Here is a 20,969-nt window from a genome sequence, read left to right as displayed (position 1 = left end):
GCTCAGTGGGTTAAGGATCCAGCGTTGCCATGGCTGTGGTATAGGCCAGCATCTACAGCTAAGATTCAACCCCTACCCCGGGAACCTCCACATGCCGAGGGTGCAGCCCTAAAAAGCAACAAAATAAGATAATGAACACTGACTAGGACTCGTTATCTGAATTACAGCGCACTTTCTTTGCTTCCTCAAATTGTTTCTGCATGTGTTTCCAAACTACTTTCTCGTATTTCTCCAATGATTGAAAGTTAGGCTCTCAAGTTACAAATTGCTTCGCCAGGTCTTACAGGCCTAGCTAATCATCTCGCAACACAATAAAGCCCTTCCTTCCCAGTGTCCTCACTGTCCCACAAGGGATGGCTCTCACTACGAGTACAGACTCCCCCACTGAAAATTTCTCTCAGCCTTCTTTACGGCTTCGTTCAAACTCACCGCCTCCAAAAAATCTCTAGGGACTAAATGTGTATGGCACAAATTACGTATGAAATAATTAAGTACATAAACTAGACACTGTCACATACTGCAAAACTATGGTCAGAAACATATTCTTGGTAGTTTCCTGTCGTGGTGCAGTGGAAACGAACCCAACTAGTATCCATGAGGATGCAGGTCTGATCCCTGGCTTCACTCAGTGGGTTGGGGATCTGGCGTTGAGGTGAGCTGTGGTGTAGGTCGCAGACTCAGCTATGATCCTGCATTGCTGTGGCTGTGGTACTGGTGGCTGCAGCTCCAATTCAACCCCTAGCCTGAGAACTTCCATATGCTGTGGGTGCGGCCCTAAAAACAACAAAACAAAACAAAGGTAAACATAGTCTTCTACCTTAAGAAACCTTAAGGATGGATTACTAAGTGTTGTTCTAGTTCAGGCTCTCCTAGACCAAGTAAGCACACTCTGGTACTATGGCTAGTAACACTGCTGCTGCTTCTTTTGGGTTCCTGTATTTTTCAACCATTTTGGTATGATATTAAAACAAGCACGGAGGAAAAACCATGATCTGCGATTTTGTTTTTAATTCTTAAGCTTTATGACCAGATAATTTACAGATCTGTGCTGACGGTACAGCTCCCCTACTTTAAGCCTTCCATGAGTTGGCAAAAGCACCATTATCAATCACACACATCCGGTAGTTCTACAGTTGTGTTTCTGACTACCTATTTAAAAGACAATCCTGCATTCTAACAGCCTGACCTTGTAAGAATTCACCTGCGAAGTTTGCTAACATATCTCGTCACACTGAATTTTAAAAGCCTCTGATCTTAAAGATCATCTATAAAATGTGAGAAATGCTAAATACTCTTTACTTGATGCTGTACATAAACCTCGCTAAAATACCTTTCAGTAAGTAAAAGGCAGTATTTTCGATACAGGTAATTCTAATGAAATTGGCATAGTTAAGACCAAAAAGATAAAGGGGACACTGTCAGTTTACCATTGGCTCATGCCTTAACAGGCTAGTGAACACAACTTGAAACACAGGTGAATCTTGCTCTGTTCTATGAGACAGTGAAGGGATCTTCTCAGTATTTAAATATATTAATATAACCAGTTATAGAAATCTAAATATAAAACCAATCTCCTATAGGTTCTGAGAAGGTATTCACCATTTTCCTGAAAAGTTTAACACTCCACATTCAAGTTTAACCATCTCTGTAGAAGGGAAAGACAGTGATAGTACTTGTTGAACTAGAATTAATATTAAAATTCAAACAGCTGACCATATTCATTTAGCCACCAACCAATCTTATTTAAATCAGGACCATCCAACAGAAACATTCCATCAGCCATACATGATCTGAATTCTAGAGTATGAGATCAATTTAAATATGGTACACATATAAAAGTCATGAGACATGTCGGTCTTGTAATAAATAAGGCGGTGGCCAACTTTTACTCATTAGTAGCTTTTTTCAGATAAGCTATCAAGTCTTCCCTTTCTCCCTTCTTCTTAATGCCAGCGAAGATCATTTTTGTTCCAGGGATGTACTTCTTGGGATTCTCCAGGTACTCCATCAGTGTCTCCTCTCCCCAGGTGATGCCTAAACAAGGACGGATGCAGTATTAAGTATGTCGCACTCCCAAAAAACTGTTCATTTACCATAGGTTACATCCCTGCAATTTGTGCTCGGGTTTGTTCACGAGGGTCCCCCTCTTACCTTTGTTCTTGTTGGCATCTGTGTAAGAGAATCCAGGAGCCTGACCTGTCTTCCGCCCAAAGAGACCATGGAGGTTTGGACCAGTCTTGTGCTTGCCTCCCTTTTCTACAGTGTGGCACTGGGCACACTTCTGAACAAAAATCTTCTTGCCCTTCTCAACATCACCCATTTTAAAATCTAGAAATGAAAGACTCAGCTTATTAATTTTTCTGCAAGTAAAAATACAGTGGAAACAAATGATCAACTCCAGTCACTTATTCATTGCAAACTTATTACACTAAGTACCAGGCTGAACCATGCTTTACTCGCTACACTTGCAATAGACTCTTTAACAGAAAAAACTTTTTATAGCAAAAACGCTATTTGGAAGAACTTCGAAAAAGTTACAGCCCAAGCAAGCAAAGTGGGATGCTAGTTCAAAACTATTCCAAAAGATGAGGTCAAGGTCACAAAAAGTCACAAAGCTAATTAAGCTGAACTGTGATTACATTAAACCCAAACCACCAAAAATTCCAACTTTCGCCTTGCTGTGGGTTGGGAGGGCAGCAGCAAGCTTCGAGGTCCCCCGTCCCTGGGGTCTCAGGGGGCGACCACGAGATCATTCACCCAGGCCGGGTTGAAGGAGACTGGGATGAAACCTACGTCTCCCAGGTGCCTGAACAGGTGAAGAGGAAACGCAACAGGTGGCCAGAAGAAGAAGATTTACTGGAAAAGCAGTTGGCTCTCTTGGAAAGCAGACGTGAGGCGCCGCGCGCAGCACCCTCACCCCCGCCCTCCCTCGGGAGGAAGTCTTGTCAGTCACTGCCACAGCCCCGACGTCCCGAGGGCCAGCATCTCGCAACGGTTCACAACCAAGTCATCTTTAAACGTTCAGGACCTTGACCAGACCACGCCATTACCTAGCTGGGTCCTGGCCCTGCTCAAAGCGGAGACCACCCGCTCGTGGCCGGGCGCAGTCCGGGGCCGCCACTCCCTGCCCGCCCGGCCTCAGTTCGCCCGCGCGCAGCCCTCGCAAGCGCGCGCCCTCAAGGCTTGGCTTCCCGCCCGCTGTGGCCTCCGCACCCAGGGCTCACCGTTCTTTCGCCGAGCTCAACAGACAATCCACCACTCGCAGGCCGGACGTCCCGCTTTCTGGGTCCAAGGACACGCCGGTCCGCGCCTATGTACCGGCGTTGGTGCAACCGAACTAGCTCCGCCCTCTGGCGGCTCCACGTGCGGCCCGGCGGACTGATACGCAGTGACGTCACCGCGCCTCATTGGCCCCGGTCTCTAGGGCCGGCTTCGGAGATCTGCGCGCGCACGCCGGCTAGCAGGGTAGGGTGTACCGCGTGCGTGCCCTTCCTGTCGGGGCCTCTCTTGCCGGGTATTTACGACAGGCCGTTAGAGGTGCGACACCGAGGTTGTGCCGGGAAGGGCGGGCATCGCTCTCTGACCTCTTGTGTGCTTGCGTGTGATGACGGGGAGGGTGGGGCGGAATGGAGTAGTGGATTGAGGGCGGAATGCGGCCGGGGTAACCGGGTTGTTCTGGTTGACGTAATGCTCTTTGAGCGGCACGTTTTGCCTGCCTGGAGGGAGACAGTCCAACTTGGACACACCTAGAGCTCCCCTGGCTGTCATTCCCTTAGCTGGCCACCTTTACCCAGACTTGATCGTATTTCCGCGGCTGGCGCCAGGGGCACCCCAGAGGGATAGCCTGCAACCAGAGTTGTGAGAGTTGGACATGAGCTCCTGACCTTGTTCTTGTTTCTCCTCCACTTTGTGACTTAAAGTCATCTTACAGATCTCCCTTTCCTTTACGGACGCCCGAAGACTGGGACAGGTGCTGCAGTTGCGGTGTTAGAGCTGCCTGGGTTGTAGCTCTGGTCCCTTACCTTCCGGCTTCTTTCTGCCAGCCCTTCCCTCCTGTCATTTGTGTGTAGAAAGAGCAAGGAGTGTGTGCAAGCAGCATCCAGGAAGAAATATTTTTACATAGTTAGAGAATTTCGGGGAATCTAGAGAGAATTTACATCCCATCTAACCTAAATGAAGATCATGTTCAAGTAAGCCAATGAGCTTGGGGTCATATTAGAAATGTAGGGTTTTTTGTTTTTGTTTGTTTTTTGTCTTTTTAGGGCCGCACCCCAGACATGTGGAGGTTCCCAGGCTAGGGGTCGAATCAGAGATGAAGCTGCTGGCCTGCGCCACAGCCATGCCAGATCCTACCCGAGTCTGTGATCTACACCACAGCTCACGGCAATGCAGGATCCTTAATCCATTGAGGCAGGCCGGGGATGGAACCTGCATGCTCTTGGATACTAGTCAGGCTCTTTACTGCTGAACCTCCATGGGAACTCCTAGAAGTGTAGGTTTGATCACCATAACTTCCAGTAATTATACTTCTAGCTCTCCTTCCTGAGATACACAGTTTTGTCACTGAGAAGTTTCTCAACTTCCTTGTCCCTCAGTTTAGCCCCAGAATTCTAATTGATTTTTCCTTCTTTTCCCTGTTCTGTCAAGCGCTGCTGAATTCATTCATTCAAGGGTTTATTGAATGCATATCATGTGCTGGACACTTTCTAGGAACTTGGAATAAATCAGTGAAAAATGTTTCTCTGGTGGAGCTTACATTCTAGCATCCTTCCTCCTACCTCTGAATTCAGCAATAGCTGCTAAGAGGTTAATTCATTAATTAATTAATTTCATTTTCCAAAGATTAAATGATTAAAAAGCGCACCACACTGTATAGAAATCAACATTCTCTCCCATAATTCTGTGCATCTGGGACTATAGAAATGTCACTGTCCCTGCCCCACATCTTCAAATTAACATTCTCAGGTCACAATAAGTCTTCCCAAAGGGGACCTTCCAGAAAAACAAGCTATTTCCTTTGCTCATATTTCCCTCTTTTTGTAGCATGCACCAACAATCTATCCAAGAAGTATATATTGGGGAATAGGAGGGGGTCCACCAGCAAGCCCACAGTTGCTGACAGCCATAAGGTGAGAGACAAGCACAAAAGGATACATCAACATACTGGCAAAAAATCCTGTGACAGCTTGGGAATAGCTAATTTCATTCATGGTGGAAACCCCACTGTCCAGTGCATAGGTACTGATGAGGTAGGCCAGTGAGTTAAAGAGCCACAAGGAAATGATGTCACCTAGGAGGCGAGGAATAAGACCTGCAAAATATCCTAGGATGCCCTCTTCCCGATAGATAGTTACCATGGAGTCACAAAGTCCACAGTACTTGGACTCTCTGCCAATGAATTGTACCATAGATCTCAAAGTGATCACGTGGAGGGGATGTGTGATGAGAGTAGCAGCAGAACGAGCCATCATCTCTCGAGCTGTCTCCTTGATAACTCAGTCAAAGGAGGATGAAACTTCTTTCTGTACATTTCCAGATCCTGTCTCCTCAACCTTGTCGCACTCCTGGTAATGCTGTAAAACTTTACCATGGACCACAGTTCCAAGGACCCATGAACATAGTCTTGGAGTTAAGCCTGTGAACAATCCACGCTTCTTCCCATCGATGCTGGCAATGTGCTGAGCATAACAAAAGAGGCCAGGAAGCTGACATACTTGCCGCCAAAAATATTTCGTCCTATTGTTGGAGGAAGAGACTCATATCCCACCTGGATGAGCGGCTGGGACAGGATGGTGAGACCGGAGCCCAGGAGCACCTGACTGGCCGCATCCGCCATGATGGCACCCACAGACGGACCGCTAAGAGGTTAATTTAGATTATCCCAGATCCCTCCCAAACCACAGAGTCTATGATATCTGCTCCAGAACATCTCTCTCTCCAAAGGAGGAGGTTATTTGTTGTTGTTGTTGTTATTTTTCTGTGTCTGGATTTCCCATCTCCCTCTCATCACTCACACTACTGCCACAGACGTGTGCTGTAAAACAGAGCAGAAGTCACAGTACGTATCCAAGACCTTTTGCGGCTTTTGAAGGGCATCAGGATAGCATTTAAGGGTACTACTGCAGTAGGCACATCTGGCTAGCTAGCCAAGTTTTTGAAAGACCAAGCTTGGCAACACCTTGCAAATGCAGCCTGTACTTTTGGGGGCAAGTCCTGATGTTGCCACCGAAACTCACTGAAGGAATACTTGGTCTTCCGCGTTTGTGGTAACAGAAGTTACTAGTCTTTGTTCATTTGAATGATGGGGAGTATCAGCATTGTGCTGACACTACAGATGATGTAGAAGTAGCTGTAAATCAGCTGGCCTAGTGAATTGACATTTTAGATTTATTCCCATGGGGGGGAGAATAGAAAACTAGAAGCTCTTAGTACTTTTCACTAAGGAAATTGTGGATACAGAATCTTGTTATTGAAAGTAATGGGAAGATGAGAAGAAAGAACAAGAGCAAAAAAGAAAACCTGCCACATCATTTAGTAAAGCTGATACCATAAATTTTGTGCTTAACATCTGTGTATTCAGGTTCCAAAGAGACTCATAATGCTTACAGTATATTCAAGATACCTGAGAAAATTACTTGAGGAGAACAATAATCTGCATGTTGCTCTGTTTCCTGTTCATGTATCTTTTCGCTACCTCCATCTTTTCCTAGAGCAGTGGCTGGTAAGGGGTATAACTGTTATTAAAAAAATACCTTATGAGTTCCTGTCATTGTGCAGCAGAAACAAACCTGACTAGTATCCATGAGGACACGGGTTCCATCCCTGGTCTTGCTCAGTGGGCACTGCCATCCCCGCCATTGGCCTGAGCTGTGGTGTAGGTCGCAGACTCGGATGGGATGTTGCTGTGGCTGTGGTGTAGGATGGTGGCTGCAACTGCAGTTTGACCTCTAGCCTGGGAACCTCCATATGCCATGGGTATGGCCCTACAAAGACAAAAAACAAAACAAAACAACAGAATTGCTATACGATCCCGCAAGCCCACTCCTAGGCATATATCGTGACAAATATAATTCGAAAAGATGCATGCATCCTTATGTTCACAGCAGCACTGTTTACAACAGCCAAGACATAAGTGTCCATCAACAGATGAATGGATAAAGAAAACGTGGTACATATGTACAACGGACTACTACTCAGCCATAAGAATAAAATAGTGCCATTTGCAGCAAAACGGATGGACCTAGAGATTATCATACTAAGTGAATTAAGTCAGAAAAAGAACGACAGATACCATATGATATCATTTGTATGTGGAATCTAAAATATGACACAGATGAACTTATCTACAAAACAGAAATAAACTTACAGACATAGAGAAAGCACTTATGGTTGCTGAGGGAGTGCGGAGAGGAATGGATTGGGAGTGGGGCTAGCAGATGCAAACTATAATATATAGAATGGATACCAACGAGGTCCTATCATACAGCACAGAGAATTATATTCAATAACCATTCTTGGAGTTCCCGTCGTGGCGCAGTGGTTAACGAATCCGACTAGGAACCATGAGGTTGCAGGTTCGGTCCCTGCCCTTGCTCGGTGGGTTAATGATCCGGCGTTGCCGTGAGCTGTGGTGTAGGTTGCAGACGCGGCTTGGATCCCGCGTTGCTGTGGCTCTGGAGTAGGCCTGCGGCTACAGCTCTGATTCGACCCCTAGCCTGGGAACCTCCACATGCCCCGGGAGCGGCCCAAGAAATAGCAACAACAACAACAAAAGACAAAAAAAAAAATAACCATTCTTGCCGCCCCTAACCCCCCTGCCATAAGCAACCATAAATCTACTTTCCTTCTTGACAGCTAGCCAGATCTTGCATTTTGATATCCATGGAATCATACAGTATGTGGTCTTCTGTGGCTTCTTTAACTTAGTATAATGTTTCTAGAGTTGCTCCACATTGTACCGTGTATCAGAACTCCATTACTTTTTATGACCAAATACTATTCCATTATTAATATTATTCCACTATTGGAGTTCCCGTCATTGCTCAGTGGTTAACGAATCCGACTAGGAACCATAGGGTTGCGGGTTCAATCCCTGGCCTTGCTCAGTGGGTTAAGGATCGGGTGTTGCCGTGAGCTGTGGTGTAGGTTGCAGATGGCTCAGATCCCACATTGCTGTGGCTCTGGTGTAGGCCAGCGGCTACAACTCCGATTAGACCCCTAGCTGGGAACCTTCATATGCCACAGAAGTGGCCCTAGAAATGCAAAAAGACAAAAAAAAAATTATTCCACTATTAATGTACAATTTGTTCATCCATTCATCCATTGAATATCATCTGGGTTGTTTCCAGCTAGGACTATTACAGATAATGCTACTGTGAATATTTATGTACAGTTTTGGTGTGATCATAAGTCTTCATTTCTCTGGGATAAACGTCCATTAGTACAATTTATGGATCATATGGGAGTCACATGCTTAGTTTTTAGGAAATTGGCAAACTGTTTTCCAGAGCTTACTAGCAGTGTGTGAGTGATCCCGTTTCTCCGTTTCCTCATCAGCACTTGGTGTTTCACCATTTATTTTAGCCCTTCTGATAGGCGTGTCATGATCTCCTCGTGGCTTTAATTTGCATTTCTCTAATGGGGGATGATGGTGAACATCTACATTTGTGTTTATTTGCCAGTTATATCCTCTTTGGTGAAATGTTTATGTCTTTTGCCCATTTTCTAACTGGGATTGTTATTTTGCAGTTGGATTTTTAGACCTGTTATATATATTTTTTTCCTAGGTATTAGTCCTCAATTATATATGTAGTTTGAAAAATATTTTCTCACAGTCTGTAGCACAGATTTTCTTTCTTTCTTTCTTTCTTTTTTCTTTCTTTTTTTTTTTTTTTTTTGCTTTTTAGGGTTGCACCTCAGCATATGGAGGTTCCCAGGCTAGGGGTCGAATGGGAGCTACAGCTGCCAGTCTACACCACAGCCACAGCCACGTCAGATCTGAGCCGCATCTGTGACCTATACCACAGCTCACCACAATGCCAGATGCTTAATCCACTGAGCGAGGCCAGGGATCAAACCCGAAACTTCATGGTTCTCAGTCGGATTTGTTTCCGATGTGCTACGACAGGAACTCCTGTAGTGCAGCTTTTCAAGCTCTTAACAGGATCTTTCACACAGCAAAGGTTTCAAAATTTTTTTAAATCTTTTTTTTATGGCTGCACTTACAGCATATGGAAGTTCTCAGGCTAGGGGCTGAATCAGAGCTGCAGCTGCCAGCCTACACCACAGCCACAGCAATAGCCAGATCTGAGCTGTGTCTGCAACCTATGCCACAGCTCACCACAACACTGGATTCTTTAACCCACTGAGCGAGGCCAGGGATTGAACCTGTGTCCTCAGGATACTAGTCAGGGTCATTACCACTGAGCCACAAAATTTTAAATTTTGATGAAGTACAGTCTGTCAATTTTTTCTTTTATTAGATCAGGTTTCTGGTGCCAAGAACTCAGGCCTGAACGAAGCACATCTAACAGACATTTTCCTACAGATTTCTTGTGCTTAGGAACACTAGATAGGCACTACCTTGGGGCCATTTTAAACAGCAAAATCACCAACAAAAGGCACAAAATGTGAAAAACATGCCTTGAAGTAGATGGCAAAAAAGACACTTGTTTATGAGAGCTGAGATCAGAAGGGCGAGCACTGCCTTGTTCACCCTCAGCTGGGCACTCTCTCCTCGAGAGTTGAGGTCTATCATTTCCTGGGAGCTGCACCTCTCAGCGCTCAGGAGTCAGTATCTGTAAAGTCACTTTGCTGGTAGTCGGTTTCTGCTTATCTGGATCCATTTTCCACTCTCCTCTGCCTTAGGACATGGTTATCTAAGGTCTGCCTCACCTGGGTCCCCTTGCTCCTGGACTTCTGGACGGTTTAGCTAAAGGGAGGCATTGTGACAATGGGCCCTTCCCTTTTCCTGAAGGGTTGGGAGTGGTCTTACAATCACTAGCTCCTGGCTGCATCCCTGCCTGCATCAGCTGCATCAGTGCCGGAGATTCCCTTAATCCTGCCCACACCTTGTAAAGCGTCCTGCACTAAACTCCCCTCAGTGAAACATTGTGAGGCTCGGCGTCCCACTGGGACTGGGACTGATACAAATACTTATTCCCTTGTTTTCTTTTTGCTTTTTAGGGCCACACCCAGGGCATATGGAGGTTCCCAGGCTAAGGGTCTAACTGGACCTATAGCCGCAGGCCTATGCCACAGCCACAGCCACAGCCACGCCAAATCCAGGCTGCGTCTGCCACCTACACCACCCACTGAGCGAGGCCAGGGATTGAACCACATCCTCATGGATACTAGTGGATTCGTTCTGAGCCAGAACAGGAACTCCCCTTGTTTTCTTTTCTTTTTTTTTTTTTTTTTTTGTCTTTTGTCTTTTTTGTCTTTTTGTCTTTTGTTGTTGTTGTTGCTATTTCTTGGGCCGCTCCCCGTGGCATATGGAGGTTCCCAGGCTAGGGGTCGAATCAGAGCTGCAGCCACTGGCGTATGCCAGAGCCACAGCAACGCAGGATCAGAGCCACGTCTGCAACTTACACCACAGCTCAGGGCAACACTGGATCGTTAACCCACTGAGCAAGGCCAGGGATGGAACCTGCAACCTCATGGTTCCTAGTCGGATTTGTTAACCACTGCGCCACGACGGGAACTCCTTCCCCTTGTTTTCTGAACGATGTCCAGTCCTCAGCTCTGCCTGGTGTTTGCCATGCCAGATATTCCCTTTCTTTGGAAAATAATCCCCCCAAACTTGGGGCGAGGGAGGGCAGTTGCTTAGCACTGGGGCGGGGCTGGCGTGGGGCAGGGAGAGGATGGGAGGAGCAACTGGGTCGAAGCTTTCGCTCAATCTTCCTTGATTTAACAACCCTCCACTCCACCTTACCTCCTTGCCTTTGCTCCCAGACCCAGACACTCCTGCTGCTGAGTCCCAGAGCCTTTTGAGGATCCTGCTGTATAAACTGGGCTCTCTTCCCCGATGCTAGTTTAGGGTTCTAGTGTTTTCAGCCAGCTGGGGCCTTCATCCGCTTTCCAAGATGTTCTGATGTCCCCGCTCTACTTCTACGACCAACCTGGCTAGGTTATGCTTTGGATAACACACAAATATAGTAACAACAACAACAACAATGCCAAAACACTTCCCTGTAGTTCTAATGTGCTTTGTAGATCAAGTGCAAATAGACGCATGGAGGCATAAAGATTTTTCAGGGAGTTCCCGTCCTGGCTCAGTGGTTAATCCAACTAGGAACCATGAGGTTTCGGATTCGATGCCTGGCCTCGCTCAGTGGGTTAAGGCTCGGGCGTTGCCGTGAGCCATGGTATAGGTCGCAGACGTGGCTCGGATCTGGCGTTGCTGTGGCTGTGGCGTAGCCTGGGAACCTCCATGTGCCCCAGGTGCAGCCCTAAAAAGACAAAAGACAAAAAAAAGAGGGTGTAACCAAATGACAAATTGGGTTATGAAACAAAAACAAAAATTAAAAGAAAGACATCTCCACAGAACTTTCATAGAAATTCCTTATGAACTTACCTTGATAAACTGTTTCTAAAATGTATCTCTTGGAGTTCCCGCTGTGGCACCAAGGGCTCATTGGAGTCTCTGCAGTGCCAGGATAGCAGGTTTGATCTCCGGCTTGGCCCAGTGGGTTAAAGGATCCAGTATGGCCGTAGCTGGAGCGTAGGTCACAACTGTGGCTCAGATCTGATCCCTGGCTGGGGAATTCCCTATGCCATGGGGCAGCCAAAAAAGAAAAAAATAAAGTGTACTTCTTGGCACATTAAATGAGTTGACTCGCATTTAGGGGTTAGCTAAATTCTTGGTGGACATCTTCTAAAAATCATGATTTTTGACTTTGGAATAACTGCTATGTTTATGTCCCCCCGAATTTATACATTTAAATCCTAGGCCCCAGGATTACTGGGGGGTGGGCTTCTTTGGGAGGTGATTAGCTCATGAAGGCAGAGGCTTCATGAATGGGATTAATCTCCTTATAAAAGAAGTCCAGGGGGTTCCCCTGTGGCTCAGCAGATTAAGAACCCGACATATTGTCCATTAGGATGTGGGTTCGGTCCCTGGCCTCACTCAGTGGGTTAAGGATCCTGCACTGCCACAAGCTGTGGTGTAGGTCACAGACATGGCTTGGATCCTGTGTTGCTGTGGCCGTGGTATAGGCCAGAAGCTGCAGCTCTGATTGGACCCCTAGCCTGGGAACCTCCATATGCTGCAGGTGCAGCCTTAAAAAGAAAAAAAGGAGAAAAAAGGAAAGGAGCCCAGAGGGATCTCTTGCCCCTTCTGCCACGTGAGGCGGTAAGAAGACAGCTGTCAACGAAGAAGCAGACTCTCCCCAGAGTCTGCCAGTAACCTGGCTTTCCTGACCTCCAGAACTGTGAGAAATAAGGTTTGTCGTTTATAAACCACTAGTTCATGGTATTTTGTCACAGCAGCCCAAACAGACTGAGACAGCATCCTTGCTTGTCGCAGAGTTCATCAGTTACTAATTAAAGCCGTTCCTAGCTCTCCACAATAAAACCATTCTTGCCTCATAAAATGAATGGTTATATTTCCTTATCATAAGTTTAAAGGAAAAGAAACAGCCAACTTAGACTATGCATGCAGAGCATCTGGGGTTTCATCTATTCTATTAACTTAATTTGCCCGCATGTTTACATAAAAGAACAGGCCTACGAATTTATTTAAGTAATACAGTTTGTAGAGCTCTCCATTAACTGGGCATTTGATTTTGCCTTTGTACCTGATGTTATTGTGTACAAATATTTATGTATAAGGTCAGTGCTTGCATATTTTGTTAAGGTACTACAGTTTGTATAGACATCTGTCAATTATTGGGAATTTGAGCTTTTTTCAAATACTTCTTTTTGTAAAACTTTGTCATAAACATTGTTTATCATGATTTTGAAAAACTTCCTTGGAGTATGATTTGAAAATGCGATTAAAGACTAAAATTTTCTGGTTCTATTATTTTATTGCCAAATTGTTAAACTTTTGAAGAAGTCAGAACATCGCCTTTTCTGGGTTCTTCTGACCAGATCCTAACTTCAATTCCTGAAAACATAAACGTCATTAACAAGCTCATTACGGCTCCTCTAGAAAACAGAATCCAGCAACGAGGAAGACATTGTTATATTTTTCTCTTTTCTTGCAGGAGGCTGGGTTTTGACGAGAAGGATGAATATCTCAATTATAGAAGTAATAAGAATTATGGCCATAGAATTGGTGTTTCTTCCCTGAATGCACCTTATCCCGGAGGTCTTTCTGGTCATCTAGAATTGATTTATGGAAACGTTTCTGTGCACCACTTTTTGAAAAAGAGGTCTTCAGCTTCAGCAGGTCAGTGTGAGGCTTGGCCATGCCAGCTCTAGGAATCCAATCCAGAAGAGGTCTTGTTTCTTCGTCGTTTTCCATGTTCAAGCACATCTGTTCTGGCCTACTTAAAAAATGTTCGAGATGGAAAGCTTCTGAGTCAGGTTTATTTTGTAAAATATCAGGTTTACTAAGACTGACAGGGTTTTGGCACATATCATATTGATTTAAATGCTCATAGGGAATGTAATATTCTGGGGTGCAGTAAGATGTAGGTTGGGGTTTTAATGACAGCTGTCTCCAGTACAAATCTTCTGTCTTTTTAGTATCCGTGATTTTTGGAAGTGGTTTTACGTCATAAGTATTAGCCAGATCTTTTGTTGGGTAACAGGATGGGAGTGCACAGGTAGATAGCAAGCTCTGTTCTTCCTTAATCTTGTCTTCAATTTCCTGGTTTTTGAGCATCACACCGGCAGGCATGTTATCACTCAGAGCCATCATTTCTGTAGAACTGGGTACAAAGGTATGAAAAGTACACAACACTCTAGGGGTACAATCTGGACAGGACGGTGGTCTTTGCTGGACCATAGGCTCCAGAGGACGACGGTTCTGAATTAGCCGGGCAATTCGTCCTTCCAAGGGTCTGGTGGGTTTTAAGGCAGAATGGAATTTTTCTTGCTGCAGTGGTGGGATAAAAAAGGGAGAATCAATTAACTAATAAATCTGGCATTGTCAGGATATTGCCACAAATGGCAGGTAAAAAGTCATACCCATAGTCATGGTCTGAGTAAACACAGGATGGGGTAGGAGTGTAATTGCAATATTCTTTGACATTAATTTACAGACTCTAAAATTTTGGAAGGAAAGGGCATATTTTTACTTTACTGTGGAGAAATTCCCTTATGCAGGAACTCTTTGCTTTCAAACATTCAAAGATGTAAGGAACTACTGGCACCAAACTTCAGCCCATCACCAACGGATGACGCTAACAATTACATGCAGGTATTTAAATCTCAGCCCAAGTCTTCTTTATTGGGTCAAGGCTAGAGTTCTTAAACCTTATTTGAATCAGAATCAGCTTTGGAGCTAACAGAAAACAAGATTTCTAAGCTTGGTCTTCTGAGACTGTGAAAGCCTCTGAGAGGGTCTGTAGTGGGGTTCAGGGATGTTTTTTTGTTTTGTTTTGTTTTTGTTTTTGTTTTTGTTTTTTTTTTTTTTTTTTTTTTTTGTCTTTTGTCTTTTTTGTCTTTGTTGTTGTTGTTGTCATTGTTGCTATTTCTTGGGCCGCTCCCGCGGCATATGGAGGTTCCCAGGCTAGGGGTTGAATCGGAGCTGTAGCCACCGGCCTACGCCAGAGCCACAGCAACGCGGGATCCGAGCCGCGTCTGCAACCTACACCACAGCTCACGGCAACGCCGGATCGTTAACCCACTGAGCAAGGGCAGGGACCGAACCCGCAACCTCATGGTTCCTAGTCGGATTCATTAACCACTGCGCCACGACGGGAACTCCTGTTTTTGTTTTTTGATTTTTAGGGCTGCACCTGCAGCATACGGAATTTCTCAGGCCAGGGGTCGAATAAGAGCATTGGAGCTCCAGCTGCCGGCCTATATATACCACAGCCACAGCAACGCCAGATGCTTAACCCACTGAGTGAGGCCAGGGATAGAATCCGCATCCTCATGGATACTAGTTGGATTCAGTACCACTGAGCCACAATGGGAACTCCCAGGAATCTGCTTTTTTTTTTTTTTTTTTTTTTGTCTTTTTGCCATTTCTTGGGCTGCTCCCGCGGCATATGTAAGTTCCCAGGCTAGGGGTCCAATCAGAGCTGTAGCCCCCGGCCTATGCCAGAACCACAGCGACACCAGATCCGAGCCGCGTCTGTGACCTACACCACAGCTCACTGCAACACCAGATCCTTAACCCACTGAGAGAGGCCAGGAATCGAATCCACAACCTCGTCATTCCTAGTCGGATTCGTTAACCACTGAGCCACGACGGGAACTCCAAACTGTAGCTTTAGAGGATAAAATTTAGGTCTCAAATATAATAACATAAATATATACTATTAGATCAGCTTATTTCATTTACATGATTAAACCAAGAAATTGTAATTTCTTCCACTAAAGGGCTTATTCATTTCTTTCAGGCAATTTAACATAATCGATTAAGAAATCTTTTTATATTTACAGAGAATTTACTGGCTTTTGACCATAATTTGGCCAACTCTCAATTACTGTGGATATCAGGAAGAAGCCTTTCATCCCTTCAAAAGCAGTGATAATATACAAGATATAAAATATGCAAAGATTCACAGAATTTATTGAGTCACATTAAATTACTAGGCAAATGTTCATAAACTAATTCCCTTGTAAATTTTAGCAACAGTAGCATAGTGAAAGAATCTATTTTGAAAAAAACATGTAGCACTGTGATGAAGAAAAGAAACCTGGCTTGTTCTTTAAAATAGTAGGGAAGCTTGGAGTTCCCTTGTGGCACAAGGGGTTAAGGATCTGGTGTTAACACTGTAGCAGCTCAGGTCACTGCTCTGGCATAGGTTCGATCCCTGGCCAGGGAACTCACACATGCTGCAGGTGTGGCCGGAAAAAAAGAAAAAAAAAAAAGGAAATTCCCCTTGTGGTTCAGTGCATTATGAACCCAGCTAGTATCCACAAGGATGTGGGATGCGGGTTGGATCCCTGGCCTTGCTCAGTGGGTTAAGGATCTGGTGTTGCCATGAACTGTGGTGTGGGTTGCAGACACGGCTTGGATCTGGTGTTGCTGTGGCTGAGGTGTAGGCCGGCAGCTGCAGCTCCAATTCAGCCCCTAGCCTGGGAACCTTCATATGATGCAGGTGTGGCCCTATAAAGCAAAAAAAAAACAAAAAAAACCAAAAAACCAGCAGTGGACAAGTTAAGATTTCCCTTTGCGCTTGGTCACCAATACCCAGCAAATAAAAAGTGAGCAAAGCAAGGAGGAGCCCGATACCTGGATACTCGCCCCCTAGATAACCGAGAGTTGACTGCAATTACTTACAGGCTTGGGGTCAAATCCCATCTGTCCAGTTAACTCTGCTACCTCCTTTTCATGGTAATCATCCAGTTCAAGGGGGTTCATGGGCCCCAGACCTTAATGGAAACATCGCATCTTATCACTTTGTTAGAGCAAAATGGCACTTAAATTTAGACCTTTCACAGAAAAACTCACCTGCTCCCCTTTGCAATATAATTAGAACCAATAAAATGAAAACCAACTTAACCTCCCAGTTACCCACTAAGAGGAACTTAACTCCCACCTTATTTCTATTACTATTTAAAATAAGAAACTGGGGAAAATACTGGAAGATAAAATCTTGTAAGAGCATTTGTCAAATATTCCAATTTTGTTCTTTTTACTCATATTAAAGTGAACTCATACCTGTAAAATCATGATCATACGAAGTGATCCAGTGAGACCTCTCAAGATTTCTTTGTATATTGGCTTCTTTTAGAGAGTTACTAGGGTCCCACGAATTGAAAGAAGTGTTAGGAGCGAAGGTTTTAGGTGGTTTTGGGTAGAATACTGGCTTGTTTTTCTCAAGACATTTAGGAAACTAGAATATGAATATAAAAGATCATTGCTGTTAACGTCTTCTAGTAGAATGAGAGCTGCTTCAACATATCAGCAGGAAGAGGGCAAAGGGATTTCCAGACTATTTTTTCTTCGTTAATTACTAAGATCCTGCAACTATAACTGTAGAGTTAAACACAGTATTTTATCAAAGGATTGGTGAGATCTTTTCTAAGAGTTTTTTGCTTTAGCAGGGAGTCTGAAAATGTACTCAGAGAAATGTCCCAGGAAATACTCTACCTCCAGTGAAATGTTATTAGAGATATAAAGGGCTCTGAGGAATTCCTTTGGCTAAGTTGAGCAGACTGTGTGCCTCTCACTTCCCCTTCCCTGCCTGACATGATACCATATGATATCTTCTATGAATTTCTGATGGTTAAGTCACTCAAATGGGACATGGTGGTGCAGAAAGAGCCCACCGCTGGCCACTGGCCCCTGGTCCCCGCACCCCTTACTGCTTTCTTCCTACCCTCAATTCCATCCCAAACTATGAGGTGCCTTGTATATGACGGTAACCCCACCCCTCAAGTTCAAGCTCCATATACCTACTGCCTCCACTTCCAGCAAAGTTATCTCTTGGCCACCCCTTCAGCCTAGAGGTATATACTAGCCAGCAGCAGCATCAACCCCTGGGGGGATGGACCTGAGGACAGGACCCCATGAGGGCCCTGAAACTGGGTCCTAAGCCATTTTTTCAGAGACTCTGCAGTCCAGTATCTGTCTGGGGCGGGAGACTGGGAAACATGGGCTCCAGATGGACATATCCGCTTGTGCCCACAAATCTTCTACCCCATAGGGAGGGGCACAGTTAGAGGAAGGCCAGGGTTGAGCCCTATAAAGCATGGGGCCTTCCAAAGTTCCCAGGCCTGGAGTTCCCATTGTGGCTCAGCAGGTTATGAATCCAACTAGTATTCATGGCCTCGCTCAGTGGGTTAGGGATCTGGTGTTGTGATGCCAGGGATCAAACCCATGTCCCCATGGATACTAGTCAGATTCTTAACCCGCTGAACCACAATGGGCTCTCCAAGATGACATACTTCTAAAGGAGGTGCCTGTGTGCTCGCCCAATTAATTACGGTTATTCAAGGATGAGCGTGGCTCACGATCAGGGGTGCTAGTGTCGGGGAGATGGAGCTGCCCTAGGAGTGAGGGATGGATCTCGAGGAGGAGAGACACTTTCCATTGGGCAGTGGCAGCTGGTTCAAGAAGGGACACCACCCCCCTTTGGAAGGGTGATACAAGCGAGCGCTCTTTCCAAGTGAAGCCACAGGGCCTTCCAAGTTGAGAGTTAAGGAAAACGGGTAGTAGGCTCCGTGAGACTGTGAAAATGGCTTGTTCAAATATTTCAAATAGTCCAAGTTTCGGGAGGTTTGTTATGGCCCTTGGCGTCTGTGATATATCTCATCGCACTCCAAAGATGACTACAAGGTAGACATCATCCTAAAGAATGTTTCCATGTTGCAAAAACTCCCGCCAGATGCTTGACTTCTTAAGAAACAGAAAGGACAAGTCTTTGGCAACTTGAGCAAGTAATGACAAAGACAGCACAGAAAAGTCAAACGTTATAACCTATTTCCTTGCCAATTATAAAAGAAAAAGGAATGTTCTGGGAGGCTTGGTAATGGCTGGAAATGGCTGAGGAGGAGAGCGGAAGCAGGGAGGCCCAGCGGCGCGGGCCAGAGTGACAGTGCTCCGTGATGACTGGTGGGGAAGACCCGGCCAGGCCCACGAGAAGCACGGCTTCACATGCATGAAGTGTAAGAGGATGTTCAAAATACTGATGCAAGGAAGCCCCAGCACTGAATTTTTATTTTTATTTAGTTATTTTTTTTAGCACTGAGTTTTTAAAAGGTTGAATGCTTTTATTTAAAATATTCTCCTTTCGGAGACGGGATTAAGATGGCGGAATAGAAGGACGGGAGCTCAACTTCTCTCCTAAAAACAACAAAATTCACAACTAAAGACTAAGCAATCTTCACCCAAATGGACCAGAAACCTTAAAAAAGATAACCTACTCCAGAAGAAAAAGAGGAGGCTACCTCAAGAGGTAGGAAGGGTGATTTCACAATATAAACAACCCCATACCTCCTGGGTGGGAAGCTCCACAGACTGAAAACTAACTGGCTCACAGAGACTCACCTACAGGAGTGAGAGTTCTGAGCCCCACATCAAACCCTCACATGCTGGGATCTGTCACTGGGAGAAAGAGCCCCTGGAGCATCTGGCATTGAAGGCCAGTGGGGCTTGTGTGCAGGAGCGCCACAAGACTGGGGGGGAACGGAGACCCCATTCTTAAAAGGCACACACAGACTTTCACGTGCACTGAGTCCCAGGGCAAAGCAAAGTCTCCAAGGGAATCTGGGTCAAACCTGACTGCAGTTCTTGGAGGACATCCTGGGAAAACAGAGGTGAATGTGGTTTGTTGTGAGGGAAGGACATTGAAAGCAAAGCTCTCGGGAATATTCAGCATCAGTGCCTTTCTCTGGAGGGGGCCATTTTGGGAAAATCTGCCCCCCCCCACCATCAGTCAGCTGCTGAGAAGCCCCAGGGCAAACAACAATCCAGGTGGGATCACAACCCCACCCCTCAGTAAACAGGCTGCCTAAAGACCCCTCAGGCACACAGCTGCCTCTAATCCCATCCAGAGACTAAGCCCCACCCACCAGAGGGATTAGAATCGGCTCCTCCTACCAGTGGGCAGGCATCAGCCCCTCCCATCAGGAAGCCTACAGCAAGCCCCCCATACAGACTTCAGCCACAGGGGGGCAGACACCAGAAGTAAGAGAGGCTACAACTCTATTATCTGCAAAAAGGTCACCACACCAAAAACCTATAAAAATGAAAAGACAGAGAACTATAACTCAGATGAGGGAGAAAGGAAAAACCCCAGAAAATCAGCTAAGCCATGAGGAGATTCTCAGCCTCCAGGAAAAAGACTTTAGACTGTCGATGCTGAAGATGATGCAAGACATTGGAAATAAACCGGAGGCAAAGATGGATAACTTACAGGAAACAATGACCAAAGAGATACAAGATATCAAACTGAAACAAGAAGAGATGCAAAATACAATAACTGAAATAAAAAACTCACTAGAAGCAGCCAACAGCAGAATACAGGAGGCAGAAGAACGAATAAGCGAGGTGGAGGACAGATTACTGGAAATTACGGATGCAGAACAGAAAAGAGAAAAAAGATTGAAAACAACTGAAGAGAGTCTCAGGGAACTGTGGGACAACATTAAACGCACCAACATCCATATTATAGAGGTGCCAGAAGGAGAAGAGAGAGAGAAGGAGACAGAAAAAATATTCTAAGAGATAATACTGAAAACTTCCCTAACATGGGGAAGGAATCACTCACTCAAATCCAGGAGGCACAACGAGTACCATACAAAATAAACCCAAGGAGGAACACCCCGAGACACATACTAATCAAACTGACCAAAATTAAAGACAAAGAGAAAATACTGAAAGCAGCTAGGGAAAAGAAACAAGTAACATACAAGGGAACCCCAATAAGGTTATTGGCAGATTTTTCAGGAGAAACTCTGCAGGCCAGAAGGGAGTGGCATGATATACTTAACGTGATGAAAGAAAAAAACCTCCAAACAAGAATACTCTACCCAGCAAGGCTCTCATTCAGATTTGAAGGAGAAATCAAAACCTTCTCAGATAAGCAAAAGTTGAGAGAATTCATTAACACTAAACCAGCCTTACAACAAATACTAAAGGAACTTCTCTAGGCAGGAAAGAAAAGATCAGCAACAGGAAACAAAAATGCCACAAATGACAAGGCTCACCAGTAAAGGTATATATATACAGTAAAGATACGAAATCATCCATGCACAATTATACCATCAAAATCAAAAATCACGAGAAGAGGTGGGTACAAATGCGGGACACCGGAGATGAACTTGCAATTAAGAGAACAACAACTTAAAACAATCTCATATACATATAGACTCTTACATCAAAACTTCAGAATAACTGC

At 45.1% G+C, this 20,969-nt stretch overlaps 2 protein-coding genes and 1 pseudogene across 2 annotated transcripts in view; all 3 read right to left on the bottom strand.

Moving 5' to 3' along the window:
* Positions 1–996: 996 nt before the first annotated feature.
* Positions 997–3,289, bottom strand: CYCS (cytochrome c, somatic; the record flags this gene model as incomplete). Its single annotated transcript, NM_001129970.1, is given in 3 exon segments — positions 997–2,034; positions 2,152–2,328; positions 3,225–3,289. Coding segments are annotated over 2 exon segments (318 nt in total). The 3' UTR covers positions 997–1,885.
* Positions 3,290–4,859: 1,570 nt separating this feature from the next.
* LOC102165713 (mitochondrial carrier homolog 2 pseudogene) lies at positions 4,860–5,884 on the bottom strand (annotated as a pseudogene).
* A 7,124-nt stretch (positions 5,885–13,008) lies between these two features.
* The window catches only part of SPMIP4 (sperm microtubule inner protein 4), a 43,736-nt gene continuing 35,775 nt past the window's right edge, over positions 13,009–20,969 (bottom strand). The window contains exons 10-12 of the mRNA XM_085005681.1: positions 16,787–16,961; positions 16,406–16,497; positions 13,009–14,044 (exon numbers count right to left, since the gene is read on the bottom strand). Of these exons, the coding sequence (XP_084861807.1) occupies positions 13,241–14,044; positions 16,406–16,497; positions 16,787–16,961 (1,071 nt within the window). The 3' untranslated portion in view covers positions 13,009–13,240. The remainder of the gene's footprint in view (positions 14,045–16,405; positions 16,498–16,786; positions 16,962–20,969) is intronic.

Source organism: Sus scrofa, chromosome 18 (assembly GCF_054392235.1).
Source record: "Sus scrofa isolate SSC_HxYL_T2T_F1_AM1 chromosome 18, Sscrofa_HxYL_maternal_Yorkshire_Landrace_v2.0, whole genome shotgun sequence".
Taxonomy (NCBI): Eukaryota; Metazoa; Chordata; class Mammalia; order Artiodactyla; family Suidae; genus Sus; species Sus scrofa.
This window is presented reverse-complemented; position numbering and strand designations above follow the sequence as displayed.